This window comes from Mytilus galloprovincialis, chromosome 6 (genome assembly GCF_965363235.1).
Source record: "Mytilus galloprovincialis chromosome 6, xbMytGall1.hap1.1, whole genome shotgun sequence".
Taxonomy (NCBI): domain Eukaryota; kingdom Metazoa; phylum Mollusca; class Bivalvia; order Mytilida; family Mytilidae; genus Mytilus; species Mytilus galloprovincialis.
In genome coordinates, this window is record NC_134843.1 from 80573014 (window position 1) to 80599362 (window position 26349).

General features: G+C 32.2%; 2 protein-coding genes across 2 annotated transcripts; both read left to right on the forward strand.

Moving 5' to 3' along the window:
- Positions 1-409: 409 nt before the first annotated feature.
- LOC143078489 (uncharacterized) lies at positions 410-15786 on the forward strand. The gene is made up of 7 exons (XM_076253349.1): positions 410-413; positions 908-1033; positions 3884-4009; positions 6805-6930; positions 8618-8743; positions 10574-10699; positions 15617-15786. The coding sequence occupies exons 1-7, from the start codon at positions 410-412 to the stop codon at positions 15784-15786; spliced, it is 804 nt and encodes a 267-aa protein (XP_076109464.1).
- Positions 15787-16972: 1186 nt separating this feature from the next.
- LOC143078347 (uncharacterized) lies at positions 16973-25983 on the forward strand. The gene is made up of 5 exons (XM_076253235.1): positions 16973-17088; positions 19308-19436; positions 20633-20761; positions 24675-24806; positions 25766-25983. Exons 1-5 carry the CDS (start codon positions 17025-17027, stop codon positions 25801-25803), a joined length of 492 nt encoding a protein of 163 aa, XP_076109350.1. The 5' UTR covers positions 16973-17024; the 3' UTR covers positions 25804-25983.
- Positions 25984-26349: the final 366 nt, after the last annotated feature.

The window sequence follows — 26349 nt, forward strand, 5'->3', positions numbered from 1 at the left end:
TCAACACGAACATGTACATTTAATATATAAAAGTAAGAAAAACAAAAGATCTTGCTTATAACACTTTCAAAATCATAATGATGATCAAAGGGATTCAAATATGTCAATAAATAATTTTTCGGTTTTTAAAAACTAATTAAACGACATATGTAATTAGTTTAAGCTTGTTAAAACTAGATAGTCCATGTAATACATTTGATTGGTTTGTTAACATTCGTATAGAGAAAAAACTATCCCATATGCTTTAATATGAACACAATTCTTTTTTTTCAGCAAAGGAATGTGACAACGACAATGTGAAATGTGATGATGGCATACAGTGTATTTATAAATCAGACGTATGTAACAAATACACAGATTGTAAAGACAAATCTGATGAGGATGAAGATATGTGTAAAGGTGAGACATTATGCGTCAGGTTTCACTTTCATTTGTCAAAATTTAGAAGTTGAAAGTATATCAGTATAGTGACTTGTTATAAAAGGTTCCTTCCCTGTTTGGCATGTTCATAGTTCATTTCAATGTTTTCGTTATCATACAGTATGGTGATAGTCATAACTTCGACAAAATAACAAAACTGCAAGTATTACCAAAAACCCGGTAACTTGAAAAAAAACATTTGACATGGTTATATATTCACTATGACGTTGTGATATATCCGCGTTTTTATATTTAGTAATGTCCATTGATATTGATACTAAATATAATATTGTGTCCGATGTGGGAACTATCTCTATTTAACAATTCATGTACTAAGAAAATGTATTGATGAATAAATCCCATTAAAATAACAACTGTTTAGTGTCGCAAAATAGATACTTATATGATTGAAGTAACAAATTGTTCTCGCGCCTATATTTATCATCTGATAATATTTCACATTTCATACATGTTTATATTTATCTAGATTATAGCTGCAGTGAATACCGCCAAAAATTTGCTGACGGATTACAATGTATCGGTAAATACAGTTTATGTGATGGACGTGAAGATTGTACAGATAGATCAGATGAAGACCCAGACTTTTGTAGAGGTATGTTCTGAAGCAGTTAACATTTGTTTTCTCAACATTCTTATTGTTTTGCCTAAAAAAAAGTTATGTTTAACACATGAAACGTTGATACAACATGTGTATATCATGTATATGTAGAATGGCGCACACTTGGCAAGAAAAATTTTGTTTTGTATAACGTCAACATTGATTTTGTACAGATAGATACATATTTGTCTAGATGCCAGTTGGAGTACTCCACCGGGTGTGGGAGTTCTCGCTGCATGGAAAACCTATTGGTGGCCTTCGGCCTTGTCTGCTTTAAGTCGGATTGTTGTCTATGACATATTTCCGATTTTTATTCTCAATTTTGTTTGTCGTTTTTTTTTCATCTTTGGCAATAACATTGTTTGGCATATCTTGACAGTCTTTTGTCTGATGACTGTTCTTACGGATATACTTAGGTGAGGTTTTGGAATAAGTGTCAATGTTCAGACTCCTTGGTGTTTTTCAATACGATATAAGGTAAAATATTTTGCCCCATAACACCTATTTATCTTTTAACATAAGACTTAATAACTCAGAAAATGTCACTTGACAAATTTAAGCAGATTCTTGGTTTTCTTTCTTTTGATGTGAGACCCAAATAATAACAATGCAAATGTTAGGATAAAAGACCGAGTCAGCCTTTTCCCGCCATACTTTATAGATCAAATGTCTCGAAAAGGAGCTCCATGACCTATCAATATTTTTAGCTTATTTTGATCCTTATCTAATACTCTTCTAGCTTAAAGTATTAATTTTGAATTCTTGATTAATTTTATTTAACCTTAGATCACCTAAGTACATCCTTCAATGGTGTAAATTTCATTTATAAAAAAAACCTCAAAATACCATTACACAATACGTTGTTCTCATCAAAAGAAGATAAATAAAGGAAACAGTAGTATACCGCTGTTCAAAACTCATAAATCCATGGACAAAAAACAAAATCGGGATAACAAACTAAAACCGAGGGAAACGCATTAAATATAAGAGGAGAAAAACGACATAACACTAAAATGTAACACACATAGACAAAATCCCACGAGAATAACAAATATAACATATATATATAACATCAAAACCAAATACATGAATTTGGGATAGACAAGTACCGTGACACGTCTTATCGCAATGTGAATTTACACTCAAAAATAAGAGAAAACAAACGACACAACGTTATAATGTAATACACACAGAAACGAACTATAATATAACAATGACCATATTCCTGACTTGGTACAGGGCATTTTTAAAGGAAAAAATGGTGGGTTGAACCTGGTTTTGTGGCATGCCAAACCTCGCACTTTTATGGCCATGTGAAATATAACATCAAAATGACAACACAGGACTACAATATAAATAAATTGGAGAACACAATTGACAAAGAATCACACGAACAACAGCCAACAAATGGCAACAAGTTCAAAATTTTAATACGCCAGAAGTATATTTTGTCCACACAAGACCTATGTGTGACGCACAGATACAAAAGTTTGAAAGCCGAAACGAGTACAAAGTTGAACAGCATCGAGGACCAAAAGATCAAAAAGGTTGTGCCAAAAACGGCAAGGGTTTTCTGTTAAGTTACCAGAAAATCCCTATAATTTAGAGTAATTTATACTTTTGCAAACAGTAAATTTAATAAAATGAATATTCAAAAGATGTACATGATGAAGCTGAAGTATTAACTAATTACAGGAAACAACTGAAATACATTTACATAACCAGACATTTGAAACACAAAAGTAGACACATCCGAATACGTTTAAACCTCTACGCCAAGTGACGTCCTATTTGAAACTGAAACATGACGAAAAAATGACGTCATTTGAATTAGTAAAACAGATCATCAAAAAATGAAAAATGACGTCACATAAGAATGAATAAGATAGAATTAGGATTAATTTAAGATTATATATTTGAACTAAATACTTTTTAATTCTTATTAATATAAAACTGAGGTAGCAATTAACTATATTATAAAACTATGTCCGTTTGTTATGAATCTAACTTCAAACGTAAAATATCGTACTGATTACGTTGAACGAAATCAAATCTGATAAATGAAGGCGGTGATTAATTTTCCTTACCATAACACATAAATATAATAGAAAAGACGTCAACATATTTGACAAAATCCGATGAGAATTACAAATATAACATTAAACATTTAAACTAAATACATGAATTTGGGATGGATAAGTACCGTACCACGTCTTATAGTAATGCGAGTTCACACTCGGCAAAACAGTCACAATCGGGAATAAGTCACGTTTGGTAATTAAAAGATTAGACGACATTATGACAAAACACAATCTACCATGTGGTAAACCTAACATATACAGTTATAGAAGGTAAATTTACATCATTTAAATTGCAATCAAACTAAGTGAGGCAAATGCACCCTTAAAATACAATGCCATAACAAGCACCAATTTTCTGCATATTTTTCCTTTACTATGTTTGATTTAGTTCATCTTCATATTTTTCCAAATATCTTAGATATATGAAGATGTGGTGTGAGTGTCATTGAGACAACTCTCCATCTATTTACTTTTTCATAAAAGTAAACCATTAAAGGTCAATTTAAGGCCTTCAACACGAACATGTACATTTAATATATAAAAGTAAGAAATACACTTTCAAAATCATAATGATGATCAAAGGGATTTAAATATGTCAATAAATAATTTTTCGGTTTTTAAAAACTAATTAAAACGACATATGTAATTAATTTAAGCTTGTTAAAACTAGATGTCCATGTAATGAATTGATTGGTTTGTTTACATTCGTTCAGATAAAAAAAACTATCCCATTGCTATAATATGAACACACTATTTTTTTCAGCAAAGGAATGTAACAACGACAATGTGAAATGTGATGATGGCATACAGTGTATTTATAAACGCGACGTATGTGACAAATACACTCATTGTAAAGACAAATCTGATGAGAATGAAGATATTTGTAAAGGTGAGACATTATGCGTCAGGTTTAACTTTCATTTGTCAAGATTTAGATGTTGAAAGTATATCAGTATAGTAACTTGTTATAAAAGGTTCCTTCCCCATTTGGCATGTTCATATTTCATTTCAATGTTTTCGTTATCATACAGTATGGTGATAGTCATTACTTCGACTAAAATGTATTTTTAAGAATGAAAAGTGACTGTTGTTTTAAATTTGCCAGAAAGTAACTCAATATAAAGAAAAATGGCCTTATGACGAACGACATAGGACAATACTGCATTTGCAATTGTAATCTGACTTGGGGTAACAGAAATATGTAATTGTAAATAAACTCACCATAGATACCAGGATTGCAAGTGTATAATTGAACGTAATTAATTACAATTTCTCAAGTAATTGAATAGTCTAATTCGGTAGGTCATATTTATGAAAGGGAAGGGGGTAATAGTTACGACGTAAGGAACATATCCTATATCATTTGTGAAACGGTTATTCCATAACGATCAACCAACCCATGATTGCGTCTGTAAAATTTACGAAGGGATGATTTCAACTTCATCATTAGAACTCTTGGTTTTACAGCTTCCTTGTGAGTAGCAGCCCTCTATCAAGAAAATCATGATAGGAAATGCAAGCACGTGAATATCGTATCAATTAGGAGATATATACCCCGTATGCAGGTGCTGCTAGAATGTTCCTACTAAGAAATGGAAAGTTCACAATGGGAAAGCTAAAATCATCTCTTTTGTCGTAGAGTTTTGTTTTCGACCGACCCTCATTGTCAATGTCTAGATGTTTTTCAAGATATGAGGCCGACTTAGCTGTATCTGTCGTATCCTTTATCTCTAGTTCGCTGGGGTAGATGCGTTCAACATTGTCCCCAAATTTTGAATAATTTATTGAAAGAACATCAGCTATATAGCGGAAAGTAGAGTTAAAGGATATTGCTAACTTCTTATCTTTCTGCCTAAGAAGTTCCTGTATGAAGTCAGCCTTATGGTAATAAGGAAAAAGTCGGGAAGAAGAGGGGCTTAATTGGTTCCCTTTGGAATGCCGACAGTCTGTTGAAAAACACGTCTTTCGAATGTAAAAAATATGTTGTCAATCAATAAATCAAGCATCTTGATAATGTCAGTTTCAGGAATTTGTTTAAGATTCTTGCATTTACGTTTGGAAACAATTTCAAGAAAGTACCATTTGTTAAGTCATTTAGTTATTTATTATAAACTGAATTCACATTTTATACATTGTCCAGAATTCATACTTTCCTCGAAGGTAACTATCAGTATTCATTACAGCCATGCTGTTTACTATTACTGTTCTGGACCAATTCGTCTCTTAAATGTTTTGGCTTCATTTAGGGTTTAAAATTTAGGACTTGGGTATAAAATGGTTTAAATGATACAGTTTAAAATCTCTACTTAAAGTAAGACATTTCCCCCACTTTATTTAACTTCTGTATTGTTGTACAACTAACTGCCATAATATTAGAATATCTATTGTGTATTTTGGTATGAAATAAATATGATTATTGAGGTATTATTTCTTTAAGACTTCTTGTCCGAGAATGCTGGCTTATACTTGCCCAAATCATTATCCGGTCAAGTATTAGCTTTGTCCTCCCAGAGAATTGTCCGTTATGTCGGTTGTTGTAGACACTTGTCCCCTAGTGTGACAAGGTGTCCAGGGCAGAACTGGTCTTCATTGTTTATGTATGAACCTGGGTTTATTTGGTATTTCGTGGCTGCGCTAGCATTAGGTAAAAAGGTATCCGGAAAACGTTACTTTTACTTGAATGTTAGATCAGTCCGTTCACATTTTTTTCACAGAATTCATACTTTCCTCGAAGGTAACTATCAGTATTCATTACAGCCATGCTGTTTACTATTACTGTTCTGGACCAATTCGTCTCTTAAATGTTTTGGCTTCATTTAGGGTTTAAAATTTAGGACTTGGGTATAAAATGGTTTAAATGATACAGTTTAAAATCTCTACTTAAAGTAAGACATTTCCCCCACTTTATTTAACTTCTGTATTGTTGTACAACTAACTGCCATAATATTAGAATATCTATTGTGTATTTTGGTATGAAATAAATATGATTATTGAGGTATTATTTCTTTAAGACTTCTTTTCCTAGAATGCTGGCATATACTTGCCCAAATCATTATCCGGTCAAGTATTAGCTTTGTCCTCCCAGAGAATTGTCCGTTGTTGTAGACACTTGTCCCCTAGTGTGACAAGGTGTCCAGGGCAGAACTGGTCTTCATTGTTTATGTAAAGAACCTGGGTTTATTTGGTATTTCGTGGCTGCGCTAGCATTAGGTAAAAAGGTATCCGGAAAACGTTACTTTTACTTGAATGTTAGATCAGTCCGTTCACATTTTAGTATTAGATAAAAAGACCAAATCTTAGTAGGAACATTCTAACAAATAGAATATGTTTTTCACTTAGATATATCAAATTGATGTATTTTATATAAATATACCAAAATGTGAACGGACTGATCTAACATTCAAGTAAAAGTAACGTTTTCCGGATACCTTTTTACTTAATGCTAGCGCAGCCACGATATACCAAATAAACCCAGGTTCTTTACATAAACAATGAAGACCAGTTCTGCCCTGAACACCTTGTCACACTAGGGGACAAGTGTCTACAACAACCGACATAACGGACAATTCTCTGGGAGGACAAAGCTTAACCCATTGCCTGGCAGAATCCTCCACTGAAGCGTGGTTGAATAACATCCTATTTTGAAAAGGTGTTCTTTATGATAAATGTATCTACCAATTACAGCTAGAGAGTGTGAATTAGGCGAGACAAAGTGTGCAGACAATTATCAGTGTATACACAAAGACAGAGTCTGCGATGGATTTACAAACTGTAATGATGAGTCTGATGAAGAAACAAGAACATGCAAAGGTACTTCTGATATTTGTTTACAACTTATGTTCAACTATACTTTTTTTTTTTTTAATGTAAATCATTGTGTTTATCCATATACGCTTGACCATGTGGTTTCATTGTTTTAAGCCAACACATTTATTGTTTAGCTATCTTGATTTCTGAGTAACAAATAGAATATGTTTTTCACTTAGATATATCAAATTGATGTATTTTATACAACTTCCCTCCTGGCATGTTCATATTTATGTATAATCAATGATTAAAACCAAAAGAGTTGCAAAGGGAAATTGCTACGCACCACTTTTAAAATGCTAAATATGTGAACCTAAATATAGTGACGTTCCCTTGTCACCATCTTACGGTGTTCATATATCACAACGTGTACGATTCGCTCGTGTATGTAACAACGTTTTAGATTTTAACGAGAGAAATATATGTTTTACTGAAAAATTATTACACCAGGGTTTTCGATATCACAAACTGGTAAAAACATTTACTAAATTTTAACTGTGTACCACTTATTGCAAACCTGTTTTTGTATTGTTATGAGTAACAATTTATGACTAAAATAAGCAAAAACTCATCGAAACAAAAGTTGAGACAAAACTTTAACATTACAGCACAAAAATGTCAGTGTTCACCTCATAAGCTTACAAAACCTTTAAATAGACTTATTAAGAAGGGATATAGTTACGATAATGTTGTCAGGTCATTACAGATTTATGTTTTGGCTTTAATATTGATTCATTTATAGGGTCTTTGTATCGGAACACATTTATTTATAAACCAGTTGTTGGCATGACACGGGTTATGTTCTTCTCATATATGTTATGATGGGATGATACTCAACCACTAACGGGATGGATTGTGCCTGATATTCACATTATGGAGACATAATCTTTCAAACAGTTTAATCAAAGTCTGGTGATGGCATGTCAGTTAACTGCTAGTAGTCTGTTGTTATTTATGTATTATTGTCATTTTGTTTATTTTCTTTTGTTACATCTTCTGACATCGGACTCGGACTTCTCTTGAACTGAATTTTAATGTGCGCATTATTATGGGTTTACTTTGCGACATTGGCTAGAGGTATAGGGGGAGGGTTGAGATCTCATAAACATATATAACTCCGCAGGAGTTCGAAGTCAGGAGCCTCTGGCTTTTGTTAGTCTTGTATTATTTTTAATTTTAGTTTCTTGTGTATAATTTGGACTTTAGTATGGCGTTCATCATCACTGAACTAAGATATATATTTGTTTAGGGGCCAACTGAAGGACGCTTCCGGGTGCGGGAATTTCTCGCAGACCTTTTGGTGACCTTCTGCTATTGTCTGTTCTATGGTCGAATTGTTGTCTCTTTGGCACATTCCCCATTTCCGTTCTCAGTTTTATATTACAATAGAGAACTTATTTACTGACTTTATAACTGAATCGTTATTATCGTCAAATCTGATGATTGAATAAAAACCATTTTCAAAAGTAAAACATACAAAAAACAACAGTACCGAGCTGCATGAGAAATTCAAAACGGGATGTGACTCATAAAAGGCAAATGTAACACTCAAACACATCAAACGATTATAACATTCAAGTTATCAGTGTTGTAATAAAAGTTTAGTATGTTAAAATATATAAATCTTAACATTCGACAACATATACCGATTATCAATATAATGGATAGTTCTGTTTATTGTCTTTACAAGAATACAATTGTTCGGATGATAGAACTAAATGTGCGGATGGACTACAATGTGTTCGTCAAGAAGATATCTGTGAAGGCAAAGACGATTGCCGTGATGGTAGTGATGAAGATAGACAAAAATGCAAAGGTATAATACACCCATCATCATAAAGGAGGAAATATTCAAAAATATTTTGAACGATAGTTTTATTTCTCATCATCCCTATTCATGAATGGGTGTCGTTTTTTCCAAATTTTGTGACATGCTTGTTTTTGTCTTTTTTTTTAATCTTTATTCATGCTTGTTTTTGTGTGTTACAATGACAACCCCACTACTTACAGTGTAAAATATGTTGCGATAAAATGTAAATGTCAAAGTATCATTGTATTAAGGAGGCTTGAGGATATAAAATGTTCAGAAAAAAAAATAAACGTTTCGTTTTTTTCATTATATTTTATTTATTACTTTTTATTAGTTGATACTTTATCATATGGTACAAAAATCATTCAAATAATTCAATTCGTTTTGGCCCCAGATGACTTTTATATTGTAAATATCATTGAAAAAGCTTAAAATTATCTCCCTTTGGTAAAACATGCTATGTTTTGGCATTAACATACAAATATCTTTTTTTGACTCATCTTTTACCTATATTTGTTATTATTATTTTCAAATAATCTGTAACTAAACTAAACTATTGCAAAATTTGATCGATTTCTGTGATTAAGTTCTTTTGTTATTTCGATATTACCTCTATTTCTCCTATTAGTTCAACATAACAAACAAGTACCTTTACAAAACTGTATGCTTCTTCCGAAGGCAGATTGTGGGTGTAAATTAACGGTGACCCTAATTCTTAATGTTATTTTTCTATTAAGTATAAGATAAAGTTCATTTATAGAAAAATATAGCGATATCCCTTATTAAGACTACAAAATGATTAAGACCCGCTAGCCCCTTAACAAATAAAACTGTACCTAGAAATATGCAGTTTTCCTGTCATTGTATCTCGATACCAGACTTATTCCTACTAGCATGATATTTTCACATCGTTGTTGATAAAGATCGAGTATTCAATGCTCAGAAATACAAATAGTGTTCGTTTTATCAGAATACAAAGGTTGAATTTTCTGAAAGTTTTAAATTATCCTGGGAATATCTAAGAACCATTGCGAAACAAGAATGTTTCACTTTTTTTTATAGAAACACTGCATGCCAAAAGTATATCTTGTTTATAATATTTATATTCCACGTAGGTTTATATTTTTTCACTTGTATAACTTAAATACTTTGACTATAATATCTTTTTTAATTCCTTGTTGAATGTATCTATCTTTCTATTAATTACATTATTGCTACATGCATTGTTGTCTAATGACACAACATTGGTTTACGTGCTTAATAATAATTCTAGTCAAAATACGTCAAAGTGTGATAAATTTGTCCTCCTCCTTAATATAATTGTAAATTGTGTCTGTAAGCATGAATAAATTGACGACCTTTCAATGCAAGAGGAAATCAGCTAAAGTTAGTCTTATATGTATGATTTATTAGTTGTTAGAGGCTTTTAACTAGCTGTCGGTTAACTGCGAGCACTCTCAGATCTGTTCCTAGTGTATTCATGTTGTTATAATGTACAAGTACACGTCCACGTCCACTTGTTTTTTTTATCCATCTGATGAGTAAAGTTTTGCCAACTGATTTTTATAGTTCGTTCTTATGTTGTACTGTCATACCACTTTCCCTGGTTAGGGGAGGGTTGGGATCCCGCTTACATGTTTAACCCCGCCACATTATGAATGTGCCTGTCCCAAGTCAGGAGCGTGTTATTCAGTGGTTGTTGTTGGTTTATGTTTTACATATTTGTTTTTCGTTCAATTTTTGTACATAAATAAAGCCGTTAGTTTTCTCGTTTAAATTGTTTTATATAATGATTGTCATCTCGGGTATTTTTTCTCATTTATTTATTTATTTCAGCAAGAGAATGTGGTTATGGTTTTCGAAAGTGTAATGGTGATTATCGGTGTATAAATGAAGAACATTGGTGTGAAGGACGCGATGATTGTTCATCGGGTGAAGACGAAGATCCCAATATGTGCTTACGTAAATATGCATCTTAGTTATACTGATGGTTATATTAGGTGCTGTGGTACTAAAACTTGGTAACTGGCCATTAACTCATTAGGGGAAACACATTAAAACATATAAACATTATAAAACAGTAAAAAAAAACATATTGAACTCCAAGGAAAATTCGAAACGGCAAAACGAAAAGCTTAGACACTTCAAACGAATCAAAAACAACTGTCATATTCCTTATGTAGAAAACTGTGAACAAACAACAGTCAACATTGTAATATAACAATAAAATTTATAAAGTATCTAAATAGACATCTCCTTTAGTTAGTTTGTCATACATATTTACAGCGTAACACTTTTATATTTAGAAAATTGTGAATAGTGTCGCTTCTTGTGAACCTCTGATACCACTGAGTAGCAACCTAATAGCTTTCAATTACACTATAATGGGTCTTTAGATAATGATATAACATTATACATTTAACTCGATCTAACAATACACACACAAATATATACACAAACAAACACTTAATTTGATATCTGGTTCTAGAAATTGCACTTATTACAAAATGTTCAGCTTCACTTATATAAATCTTAAATATCAGACGTATGCTTTGGTAGTAATTGGTGAAATGTTGGAAATTCCATATGTTCTATGTTTTCAAACGCAAGTTAGAATACTACCAAGTTTCTGTAATTGGATGTCTTATTTATCCGATACTTAGGTATATAAATTTTCTATCCGTCTCTAACAAATGTATGGAGAACACAACACATCGCAAGTATCTTCGAACCGACATTGAAATAAGCTTCGTTCTGTTATTCATATTATTTGAATAAAAGCAGAAAAATGCATTCAAATAAGATCATTTTAGATCTGTTCAATCTAGTCTATAGCCAGACACCCTATTGACCGTATCTCCTCTTATTAAATTCATTTGATTCCCTCGGGTGTTCTTTTTACCTTCAATTTTAATCTGCTAAATGAAATAATACGTTAAACGGCAAATTACAGTTGCCTGTCACTGCTGGTAGGTTTATTATCAGGGGTCTGCTGTTCAACTTGTCGTTCAACTAGTCATATGATTAATTTTAACGAGTCGTTAAAAGTCAATCACATGATATAAATGCAATGATTAAATTTTGTTGTTCAACAATTTTTTATCATTTTATAAGTTAAGCATTGTGATAATTTTTATTCATATGATTAATATAGGTAATAAGCAAGTGTTCCCCACAACATACACAATGCATTGTAAATCAGGGCTTATAACTTCCTTTTCTGCATTCTCTCCTCCTTTTTACCCGGGAACCAATTATGCTTCTCGTCTTGCTGACTTGTTTCTTTATTTATATGAGGCTGAATTCATACAGGAACTTTTTAGGAAGAAAGACAAGAAATTAGCAGTATGCTTTAACTTTACTTTCCGCTATATAGATGATGTTATGTTTTCTGACTATATAATTTAAAATTCGGTGTCTATGTTGAACGCATATATTCCTTCGAACTTAAAACAAAGGATACAACAGATAAATTTAAGTCTGCATCATATCTTCACTTACATCTAGAAATTGACAATGATGGTCGGTTGAAAACCAAATATTACGACAAAAGAGATGAGTTCAGCTTCCTTATTGTGAATTTCCATTTCTTTGAAGCAACATTCCAGCAGCGCCTGCGTACGGACTATACATCACCCAGTTAAGACGATATTATAAGGCTTGTATTTTCTATCATAATATCCTTGATAGAGGGTTGCTGCTCACAAGGATGGAATTAAACCAAGACTTCCAAGTGGTGATGTTGAAATCGTCCCTTCGTAAATTTTCGGACGTTGGTTGGCCGTTATGGAATATCCGTTTCACAAATGACAACGGATATGTTCCAATTGTCGTAACTACAATCCGGTGCCCCTTTCCGTGAATGTGGCCTACCTTATTAGACCTATCACTGGGTTTGTACTAATATGCGCAACACAACGGGTGCCAATTTGGAGCAGCAACTACTTACCCTTCCGGAATACCTAAGATCACCCCCAGTGTTTGGTAGGGGTTTTGTTTCCCAGTCTTTAGTTTTCTATGTTTTGCTTTTTGTACTACTGTTTGTATTTTCTTTTTAAGCAATGGCATAGTCCGTTTATTTTCGACTGATGATTTTAAATGTCCCTTTGGTATCCTTCGCCTCTCCTTTGCATAGATTTTATCTTTCATGGAATTTGAGTGTTTTAGATTTGACAGCAGATAATTAGAAGTCTTTGTTTAATATATATATATCAACATTATAATGGGTCCTTCAAACACTTGTATTTGCTGTTGTTAATTTAGTACAACTCGATACAGATTCCACGTATTTTGTTTTTGATAATTGATGAAATCGTCGTATTGTAACATTCGTGAAATATACGGACTGTTGACGCTTTGCTGAGGAATGTTTTCTTTCACGTCTGCATTTCTTTCAAATATGGCATGCCAAGTTTTAGATAATTATTACGGTTGATAAAAAGTAAGGAACTGTAACAATAACATACATTGGTGACTACTAAAACTTGAAAATTGAACTTTGACGACTTAAAGATACATACCCTGCCTTCAGCTTTCAAAAAAACAATAAAAAATAGCAAAGGAATACATCGTGTATTTGCATGGGTTGTTTGTCTAATGATGATGATGATGGATGAATGATTAATGTTCAACGCGGGAAATGAGATACTTTTTAAGATTAGAACATGTTAATGCAATATGAATATTAACCCTACTTTGCACCAGACTGACAGCCTGAGCCTGATTTTTGACGTGTTTGTACACAAGTAACAGTGCTCAAAAAGACATATCATACCTCTTCAGACCCGTTATTTTGACTATGAGCCGACTAGCCTATCCTCTTATCCATTAATGTCGCGTGATTAGCGGAATCGCACCATATACAAATTTCAAAGTCTTTGGTTTGACCCGGCTGGGGTTTGAACCCACCTCCTACCGCTCTTTAGACGAACACGAGACCACCGAGACGGTGTATGTTAGTCTCATGTAATAGTTTGTGGTGAAGAAAGTTGAATAAGTATGCAGAAAAGGATGAATATTTCTCCATTTTCAAATCACAAGAAATATGCATGTTTTAACCAGTCAAACTAAAACAAAAAAAAACACGATGATGTATCCGCGTAGTTTTATTTTTTTACTGAAAATCACACTATCAAATAACGACGTCAAAGGAATAATAAAACGATGGTTATTTTTTAGTGTCTTTTCAGTTTTATCTCAACTGTAACGATCATTACTTGCATAACGTTAGAACATTACATGGTGAAATCTATATGTTGAAAACTACATGTAAATACTATAGGGATGCTGCATGCTCTTGGTGCATTTTATATATATCATGTCTTACTTAGACCTTGTGCGCTTTAACGGAGACATGGGAGAAGCAGTGTTCAGTGTTAAAAAATCAAAGATATATTGATGATATGAATGATTGGAAAGTTTTGTGCTTCCTGAAGATACTAGTAAAAGTCTCCTACCCCTAACCACACGGGGTATACCACTTTTGTTGAAAAAAATCCCTGTCTATCTGACTTAGGTTTCCCAAATTCTGAGTAACAGGTACTTGTCTTTGTATATCGTGTCAGCTGAGAAATATGAGACGTTATTTTCACTTTACATTATACTTAATCACTGACAGAAAACACTTACTAAAGTAATTTTTTTATTAAAAATATTTGTAGCCTGCTTGGTACATGTGGTATAGACATGATATAGTTGTCTCACTGTATCCTTCTTTGACTCACAGTTTTTATTAAAGAAAATAAATATATGATAGAATAAAACTACGCAAAAAATATTATTATCGTACGGTGCGAAGTATCTGTGGGCAGAACTATCCCATTTAAATGTACCTGTGTTAGCAGTAAGGTAAAGGGCATTATAAAATGTGATAATATTTGAACTTCGAAAAACAGGAAAATTAGTAAAGACTTGCTTTGGAAATAACTTATGGCCTGTACATTTATGCCGAAACCATTTTTTTAATTACCACAGCAGCCATATTGGATGTTTTACTCATATAATTAAAAATTAATACATCCTCATGAATTAAATCTAACGATAGGTTTAGCATTTTTAACATCGCATTTAATTTAACGACAGGTTGAACAACACTCTAATTATATGATTGTATTTAATCGAATTTTTAGGAAATGTTTACGACTCGTTCGTACTAACAACAAGTTGAACAACAGATTCCTGATCAGACGTCAAATGTTTCGGTATAGAAATGAGTACCATACATTTTCCTACCATTTCCTGGTGATAAAAAAAGAAACTACCTAGAAACTAAAGGTCTTACTCCCTTAGATAAATATGACTTTACATAAACAGGTTTTTACTTTAGGTCTCCATTAGTCATATAGTTCTCATGCTTTTGAATTGATACATCCTGGTTTCTATTAAACGTTCCTAATGTAGGTAAATAGCTCTGAACGCAAGATATATTTGTGCTCATTCAATTTTTTTCTTATTTGAAAGTTTCGTATATAAACACTAAGGCTCATTTTTGAATGCACGGAACGTTATAAATGTGTGGCTTAATTTTGACTACACATTCAATGTTCTCTGTGCTTATGGAGTACGACCTATCAACGATCAAAACAAACAAAATATATACGGTTAACGATAATTTACTATTAAGATGACAACAGGCTTCCTAATCCTTACCCTTGCTTTTACGTTACTAATCGTCACTTGACAAAACTTGACGAAAAATTTTATTTAGTTGCCTAATTCCATAGTACGTCTTGAGATAACGAAAGTGAATCTTCGGTCTCATCCCTATGGCATTTACTAACCCTCTATAGATCCATAAGGGGTCAGTAGCAAACCATATAACTTATAGTATTGCCATAATCTGTGATATATTTGTAACATTAAATCTGCTTTTCTTTCTAGATTATGAGTGTCCTGTCGGATTTGTAAAATGCAAAGACGGACTGCAGTGTATTCGTGCTTTTTCCATGTGTACTGTAAATATTGTTGGTTTGGGGAGTTTAGAGTGTAAAGATGGTTCCAATAATGATACAGATCATTGTTCAGGTATAAATATTTGGGAATTTTTTTAAATGGTTCAATTTAGAAATCAAACGTTATATGGTATAAAACGTTTCAGACTGGTTCTTATTGAAAAAGATGAAAAGGAGAAAATGTTCTTTCGAAAACGTATCCTTTGCCAACAAAAGTCTCGATAAAATAAACTGGGACAATTTGCATCTTTAAAATTCTAGACTCAAAAAAGGAAACGCAATGTTAATTGTATATGATGTGACAGTGTTCATGTAAATATTTCACGGAAAGAAAAGAAAAATGAATATTATGGCTTAATTCAAACTTTTAAAATATATCCTTGTTATTGATTATTTTATCTTATTCATTTTTTTTTCTAATTTGGAGAAAAACAATTTAAGCAGTTTAAGGTATAATAACATTTATGCTATCTTTAATATCCGGGTTCAACTACAGTATGTACTGACTGTAGTTTGTCTGGTTTGTTGTGCTGCACCTTTGGCATATAAACATGATAAACCATATCAGTCATGAAGATGTGTGAACAACATTGCGATCAAGTTTGGTAAAAAGGACATAATACAAAACGAAATAAAAAGAGAGAACATATTTCTGTAAACAAACTAACGTAAATGAGCTGTAACCCCTCGCAGGTGATTGAGCAATTTATATTATTACTATGTGTATAATCGCTACAAACTAATGTTTGAAAATCTTCAAATATTATAGACTCATTTGAAGGCACAGTTAACAAATACAATTACATTTTGGTGCTCGAGACTCATCGATTTTCAAATCCAGAATACATTGTAAAACAATATTAGCAATTATCTTTTTAAAAGAGTGATATATATAACGCTTTGTTTACTGTGCATTCAGATGAGTCGTTTAATATTTGAAGATTTTCAAAGATGAGTTTATAGCGGTTATATGCGTAGTAAGAATTGTTAAATTAAATCATACAATGGATGAAATTTGGTGTTGCATCGGCAGGCCCTCATTTTATATAACTACATTCGCTAGACACATTCAAAGGTAGTATACACATAATTGATCAAATTAATCGAATTTCATTAATTGAATATATTTGTGTTATTCACACTAAAGTGTGTAAAATGACTCTGTTACCTGTCACTTAATGTGAATCTGAAATGCATGACTCTTCTAAACCTGTTTTTATGTCCCAAATTAGTAATTTGTCAAACAGGTATTTATTTCTTTGTTTGATATTGTAGCTTACGAATGTCCCGTGTATTTTGAAAAGTGTCCTAATGGTCATCAGTGTGTACATCAGGCAATGCTTTGTTCAGGGGCACAGATGTGTGATGGCGAATCAGAAGATGAAGAACAGTTTTGTAAAAGTAATTCATTAATTAACTTTTTGTATTAAGATGAGTATTTTCTATCGTTACAAGTAGCAGGGTAAAATGCAGACACTTCGTCACATTTCACGGTTAACAGAAAAGAGCTATTCCAATTACCAGACATTCACGTATATTCCAATTCTTACTTTAGATAATAAAATAGTTAAATTAGTAATCAATATGAAGTGAGTACGAATGTATGTATTTCCTGTCTGGAATAAAATAACTAATTCAAAGCCCAATTGCTATTGATAATTGTGTCTGGTGTTCAAATAAAATGGCAGTCATTTCATAGTAAAACGAACCTTATCCTGACTTGTACTGAAAAGCGCAGTGACTTTCGGGAGTTGGATAGTAGAGAAACATGTACTTCTAATCTTAGCAACATAGAAAATATGCCCTTCTTTCATCATTTTATATATTTATTTCTTTATTCAAGAGCTTTCAACAAAGGTTCTTCAGGGATCCCTAACCCTTGAGCTTTAATTTGATATCAAAGGTACTTAAATATTTTATTTTTGAACAAAGTTACAGGTATGCGTAGGAACTATTTTCTTTAAAAAAAAAACCATTCGGTATGTACTTCATTATTTTATATTCTTTATAATCGGACCCGAATAATAGTTGTACATGTATATTTATTACAGAATCAATCTTGCTATATTGATTTTTTCTGCACTTAAATTCATTGTATCATAAATTTCTAACAACTATTTAATTTCTCTAAAATCACCATTTACACCTATGTTTTGTCGTCGGCCTCTTATCTTGAAAACTATTATAGAAAGATAGCCACTTTAGATAGCAAACATGATCAGCAAGACTATTGTCTCATTGGCAATCGTACCACATCTTCTTATGTTTATATATCTACAAATAAATCAACAAAGCGAAAATCGTGAGTCCACTTATTATTAAAACTATTGTTTGTTAATGACTAGGTTGAGGAATACTGTAAGGTTTTGACTATTATCTTAAAAGAAATTAAAAGATATATAGACTCTTCATATAGCAAAAACGACCAACAGGAAAAAAATCCGGATCTACCTATTATGTAGACTCTTAGAAGTGATTGTCCCTAATTGGCAAGTGTTCTTCTTTTTGTCTACGGAGAGGAGTTGCAAGATGAGGATTGTCAGTGATGTGGTATATTTATTCGATGATGCGAACTTGCATAACAAGGATTGAATGATTATGCTAATTGAAATGTTAGGTAAACACTGTACCAAGTCAGGAATATGACAGTTGTTATTCATTCGTTTGATGTGTTTAAGCTTTTGATTTTGCCATTTGCTGAGGGACTTTCCGTTTAATATTTTCATCGGAGATCGGTATGTTTGTTATTTTCGTTTTATGCATTTTTGTTGATTTCTGATCAATGGTCGCACGTACGTTTGTTAAGCCTTCCTTTCGTTTGCCCGACATATTCTCATCCGTAAAGGTAAAACTCTAATCCGTAGACGAGATTTGTTGATTTACAATTCAAATCATTGGAGCTTCTGGTAAAATAAGATTTCTCAGTTAAATTGCTAGTGAATTGGGCATCTGTTATTAAGATTTTTCAGGTCTTACAGTATTTGGTTTCACATTTCGAGATGAAACAGTATTGTTCAGAGTCAATAAAATCAAAAATGTAAGAGGTTTAAGATAATCTGTTAGAATAGAGTATGTTAGGTGTATTTTTGAAAAAGACAAGCGTAATGTTTGGTCATCTACGGCCTGTTTTTTTTTTTTTTTTCATTCATTATTTAAGTTGCATGAATGATTCTGTTGTAAACAAAGCGTCTGAAATGCAATTATGTTTTCTACACATCGGCTTATCATTCCGAGGCACCTATGATATATCCGAGTTTTGAGTGGGATTTCTGATTCTTAAGTATTCAATGATTTGTTTTGTAGACTTTTGTTTGTTTTTGGTACTTTTTTTTTCATTGCTTTATCAGTTTGTTTTCGACTTAAGAGTTTGTATACCCCTTGGTATTTTCTACCCCTTTTTCTCGTTTCGCATCTTCTGGATATGTCTTGTTTTGTTTGCCTGAAACATATATCTAACGATGAAATAATTACGAGTCAATTACACTTTACTACAGAGTTCGACTCGTAACGGGAAGAAGAAGAAGAAAAAACAGAAAGTCATCATCCTTATCTTATGATAACTGTACATTGACAAATTAAAAATGAGTACATGGATTATTCATGTTGTTGTTCAATTGCAGCACGCAACTGTGGTGACTTCATGTGGAATTGTGATAATGGATACCAATGTGTGCTCAATTTCAATACATGTGATGGTGTTGCAGATTGTGCAGACAGTTCAGACGAGAATCCAGACTTATGTGTAGAGAGTAAGTTTATTTGAATCGACTGAATCAATGATTGACATTATATCAATAAAATAAATAAAAGCCGAAAGGTTTAAGTAATGAAAATGATTTTCGAGGTTCAAAAAAGCCTAGGATAACTTTTTTTTTCATTTATCAAATAATTCACAGACTAATTCCCATTACATATATTTTCATAATATAGTGTGTGTTGTGTTGCCCAGCATATATTTAGGTTGTCTTTGATTCAAGCATATTTAGACATTTAGATAATAGAAATTAATTTATAAACATGTTTCTATGAGATCATTACTTTGCTTTAAGTACACTACCACAAACAAAATGTACTAACACAATACATGTAACGAAATCATTGTTTTTTATATTGGTGTGAAAATCAGATTAATGGTAATTACTGTAAACTGATTACTTTTTTCTCTAAAAGAAAGAAAGTGTAGCAAATGTCCTTCCAGCTATTATCGAGGCAGGTTATATTCTGTCATGCAATGTAATGCAATTTGAAATTATTTACACGGGTACCAGAACACGCAGAATAGATTTGAAATAAGCAACATGAGTTTGATATTATCTAAAGTAAAGCTCAAATGATTATAAGTTTTAGAAAATAATAAAATTGTTAAACAAAATATTAAGCACATAGTTCGTGAATCATATATGTTAGACCTACATTAATATTCGGAAAAGAATTCCTAAAACAGCACATATTTACAAAGTCATTATTTACAGCATCGTTATATACAATTAATTTTGTAATGTTCTTTATTATTTGGAAATATTCGCAACTTTTAATTGACAAGTCGACACCCACTTAACCTTTCAGATCCAAGGAACATTCAGTTATGTAAAAGTCACATTTGAAGTACAAAAACAACATACAAACCTTTATTCTGTCAAATTTGTTGGTTGCCACATTTCAAACTTAACATTTAAACCAGCTATATTGACAAAAGGAATACGAATATTGTTTCTAGTGTCGAGTCACTATTAACAAAAATGTTCTTGAAATGGTGTGTTGGTGTTTCGGTAAAATATATCGTCAGTACTGAAACCTACTTAACTTACGTGTTCTTTGTTGTCATTGGTGCATACTCAAATATAGCTAAACCAGGCATAACACACATGTTAAATTGTAATGGGACATCAGTCAAAGGGTTTAAGATGCATAAGTTTATTCTAATTTCTTTCCATCTTTTTTAAAGATCGTATTTGTCCAGTTGGAATGGTGAAATGTGAAGATAATATTCAGTGTATTTATGAAATACAGTTTTGTAGTAAATATCCTGACTGCAAGGATAAATCGGATGAAAGCCCTGAGATTTGTACAAAAGGTAATGAAATATCTTTCATTATTTGAAAAAAAATGCTAGTTTTAGTACTTAGTACTAATAATTTTTACAAATATTAATGGTTATTTTAAGCTGTCTATGTCATGTTTCATATTTTGAGAAGATGTTAGCAATATGGTTTAATACACATTAGTACGTCTATGTCGAAAGAATTACAGAAATAGACATTGACCAAAGAAACTGTACACATATATCAGATACGCACATGCTATTGTCTGTCCTCTTGGTTTATAAATCTTATGTACGTAGAATCAATATACCAACTTCACCTTTATATGGGATATACTTTCCCAACCCATTCCGTATTCAAGAGCTTGCAGCAGCTAGTCACCCTTTATAAAACGTCATTAGAGTCTAATAAAAAGTTGATGAACCAAGGTAATGTTAAAGAACGTTTAGTCCTTGTTAAACAAACAAAAATAATCGATGGATTCCAAGACCTAGTTGATACATATTATGTATTAAATTCACCAATAATATATGATGGTCTTGAAGTATAGATTATAGGTACTGAAGTTGTTTATCATCTGGATAACGTGTTAAAGTGAATTTTTTATTTATCTATGTATATATTCTAATAAATTCCAATATAATATACTGTAGTCTTGGCTTTGTATTTAAACATCAAGCCTTTTTGTTATTGTGATGTGGACATTTTTGTATAGTTGTCTTTCATTTATGCTAAGACTCTCTGTCTACCAAGTATATATATATATAACTCGTCTAAACATCAACCCAACAATGTTAGATCTGTAAATTTGATTTCGCAAATTTTTGGTTCTTCCCTCGCCGGGATTCGAACCCATGCTACTGTGATATCGTGACACCAAATCGCCTAATTGACTGCTGTGCCTCAAATTTTGACACTTTTACCTATGATTTCTGTTTATTTTGCTAACGCATCGTTGTCAATATAACATAATGATATTCAACGGTCAGGAAAATTACAACCTCTTTCCATTTGGTTGATTTGTTTTCACTTTTGATTTTGCCTTTTGATAAAGGATTTTCCGTTTCGATTTTTCATTAGAGTTTGGTATTTTTATTATTTTACTTTCTACTTCACGTTTTCTTTTACCAGTGTAAGTTTCATGTGTATGTTAAGATCGTTAATGGTAAATTTTCTGTTGTTATAATGTTAATGTTTTCATATACTAATGTTTTGCATTGGCGGTTATAGAAAATATAGACATGTATATAGAAAAACAAAAAATACCTAGTTGAGTACAACTGATGGTTGGGGGTGTCGTGTAATGAGTATATAATATTGGACACAACTAGGAGATAAAGACTTGTATGATGTTCTATTTGTCCTAGTATTAAAACAGCATCAAACAATGAAATTGAGAATGGGAACGGGGAATGTGTCAAAGAGACAACAACTAGATCAAAGAGCAGAAAAAACAGCTAAAGGTCATAATGTGTCTTTAAAACAGTGAGAAAATCCCGCACCCGATTGCGGACTTCAGCTGGTCCCTCAACAAAAATATGTACTAGTTCAGCGACAATGGACGTCATTCTAAACTCCTAAACAAACAAAAATGAACCAAAATTTAAAAAAAAAACAAACAAGACTAACAAAGGCCTGAGATCCCTGATTTGGACAGTCTCGAAAAATGTGACAGGACCAAACATGTTTTGGTAGATCTGAACCCGTTCCCTATACCTCTAGCCAATGTAGAATAAAACAAAACAGCAAATCGCACAGTAAACCTCAGTTTAAAAGAGGTCCGAGTCCCATGTTATTATAGGTAACAGAAGAAACTAAGTAAAATGACAATGATGCATGAATTGACAAATGACTACTAGCATATACTGAAATGCCAGCTTCAGTTAAACGGATTGAAAGATTTATGTTTCCATCATTTTATTATCAAGCACAATCTCTCCCGCTAGGCGGTAAGCATCATAACCCGTGTCAAACTAACTACTGGTTTTAGAATAACTGTGTTTATTTCGCATGCAAAGAGTGAATCATTATTAATTCAAAAAAAAATGACCCGATAACAGTGTCGTAACTGTATCCCTTCTGAATATGTCTGTTTAAAGACTTGATTAGCTTTTGAGATAATTGATGATATTTGTGTGCTTTGTATAGAATATTATCATAAAAGATTGGATGTGAATACCTTAACTCATAGGATTGACTGTTGGTGTTTTAACGCCACTTTTAAGCACTGCTTTGGGGCTATTTCGTGGCGGCCAGTTTTTTTTTTTTTTTTTTTTTTTTTTTTTTTGTGGAGGTAGCCGGAATGCCCGGAGAAAACCACCGACCTTCGATAGGAAAAGATTGGAGTCGAGTGCACCCACACGAGCGGGGTTCGAACTCACAAATTCAGTGTTGACTGGCTAGTGATTACAGTAGTAATTACTTAGACCACTCGGCCATAGGATGTCTGCACGTTAATTTATACATACGAATGATGTCCTTGTACATTAAGTAAAAATCATCTCTTTTATCGTAAATGTTGGTATTAACCGTCCTGCTAAAGAAATAGAGATAGAGATCCAGAAAAGGGCAGTGTTCGTGACTAGTATTAGATTTATTTAATATCAGTTCAGCAGGATAAATATCTCAAGTATACATACTGAAGTTAACATTATTGCGAGCCAAAACATCATCCAAATATCTAAAAGTATTATTAAATTTTGTTTCGATGGTTCCGCAATAACATGAATAAGTGATGCACAGTAAGTCCCCATTGAAATTTTTATAACTTCACGATATACAATATACGGAATATCCATAACGAACAAAAATGGTATCTATTAAAAATTCAAGTGCAGTTAACGTATCAAAGCAGGTCAAATTTACTTAGTTCTTTCGATTGTTGTTACTAAAAATACTAAAAGAGTTATATATATATATATATTATATATTAAATATATATTAGCATTCTGAATTTTACAATACCCGTTTAATTAGGTGTGTGATTTTTTTCTTAATGAGATAATGAGGCAAAGTGGTATAAAGGGTAGACATATCAAAACTTTGAATAGATTTGAAATCACCGATATGACATGTATGAGCATGCAATTTATCAAGTATTTCCAACGAATGTTTCACACTCCAAAAGTAAGAAAATCCATTATTGTCAAACGTTGTATTTGAAGAATCTATTTCCAGGTTTTTGATTGTACCAAGTGTAAGTAAAATAGACAGTTTAGCAGTGGAACAATGTCTTGAAGACGAAATAAATCTATATTTGTAAGGTGTTTTGTGCAGCGTTTTTAGTCATGGCATTGTCATTTTCTTTTCAACATATGAGTGTGAATCTCCCTCTGGTATCTTTTTTGCTCTTTTTTTTTGAAGCCTGTACGTAGTTGAAACTTTCATATTATTCCGTTCTGCTTGAAAAGAGGTAGCTAAATGTTTATGTTTGTTACAGATGTCATTTTTCGATAATGGAGTCATATGGAATGTTGGTTAATTTGTGATTTTCTTTTGCTGAACCTCAATTTATAATTAACGTCAAAACAATAATGATATTATTGGCAGCCTAATACCCGGGGCAACAATTAATTCCTTGACGAGGTCTTGTAGCTTATATTTGATACCAGGAATTGGGCTTTTATGGTTGTTGTTAGGAGTAATATGTTCTTTATGTTGAATACGACTACGTTCATTACTGAATTAAACAAAAAGAATATTAGGACTTTACGTCAGCTTTTTTTTTTTTTTTTATCCATTTCGTGCAGTAACTCATTCCAATCGATAATTTATTGGGGACGATATTTAGGTCCTTAACTGAGGAATAATTTCAGCTCTCGGTCATGGACGATGTTTAGGTCTCCTGTTATAACATGGGAACAGGGGCCATAAATGTATTCGGAATTACTGCAGTTTCATGACATATGTGTATTGTATATTAAAATCTTTACCCTATTTTTACAGACAGAGCTTGCCCTACTGGAATGTCTAGATGTTCCGAAAATGATCCAAATTGCATATATGATAGTTGGTTCTGCAACAAACGACCAGAATGCGAAAACAGAGAGGATGAAAGTCCGAATAGTTGCTTTAATCGTAAGAAGATATTTAAATTAACACATGTGTACATAATGATGTTAACTCGTGTATTTTTAATTAACGCCAAGTAAAGCATGCCTTAAATCGAACTTATTAACTTTTTATGTGCAAAAAGAGGCAGATTTGTCGTATATCGACTGCATTTACTCACTTCGTTCGTTTGGGTTAAATTGGAACGATAACAGGACTGGTGAATTTGAACTTATCATTTTATATTTGCTAAAATGTGCGTAAAATATAAGTCGATGTTTCTTTTCATTTGTTTTTCAAAATGAAATACATTATATGTAAAGTTTCTCAAATATATGAAAAATGCAGTATAAGGTTTATACTTCCCCCTTGTTTTAATTGACCTTGGGATTAGATTGTTTTGTTTAGACTTTTTCAACCCATCGTGTTCTTTGGAAAATGCCCGTTCAAAGGAAAAAATATAACAGTTAGTTTCTGTTGGTTGATAAAGACTTATATTTGATTTTGTCACGTTTGATAGATTTCTTTCTGAGACTCCTGAAATAACCTGAGAGTTCGTTATTAATGTCCATACTTGATTTATTAACATGTTTAGTATTAACAATACATATCAGCTGGTACTGGTACTTTTTAAGTGATTGCTTGTGCTGGACTAATTTTCTTACTATTTATTTGTGTACATGACAAAAACAAAGTGATCATACTATTACTTTAAAAATGATACGTAATGCAGTGTCCAGAAATGGAAGATCGTTGCATGTAAAATATATATATGTCCATACATGAATTTGGTGTCGATAATACTTTCAAATTTCGTTTTTAATTGTTCAAGTATAATGTTTCGTCGTAATATACGTGTACAACGTTTCATCTTAAACCAAAGAATGGTTCAGAACACGAGATACTTTTTCATCTGAAAATGTTAGATAATATTAAAATATATTGATAAGACATTGAAATAGATTCTTCTTAATTTATCTTTTCAGGTCCAAAGGGATCCATTGAATTGCCGTGGCTGACATAGCTAGCAGTCTGAGTGAATTTTATGTGAAAACATCTCGCCATACGACAACAGATAAAAAAATTGAATTATGTGAATTAAACTACACGCCTTTATTGTATCTGTAAATAGTTAGGATTGCAATTTGGTTTGTATGAATCTTGCTTTGAGATGTTATCATTATATAATAAACAAAATATGAAACATGTCATGGAATTGTTCAATTGCGACCCGTATAATTTGTATCGTTAGTCTTGTCATTGTCGTCTCCAGTCACTGCTAATAGGCCTTCATGACGATATATAAATCAGCTGAAATTCAACACAATGTTTACAGGGTTTTTTTTCGAGAAAAAACACCATGGTACAACTGATCTACATGAAATATGAAAATTGAATAAGGATGAAACGTTTATTTGAGGGAAATAAAGCTTTCTTTCAATTTCAAGATTTTTCTTTTCAGCGGTATAATTTCGGTGTTTTAGTTACCCAATTTGTAATTTACGCACAGTTATGATCAATGTTGCTTTCTTTGACAGAGGGTAGGACCAAAAAAAATATGTGTACGCGA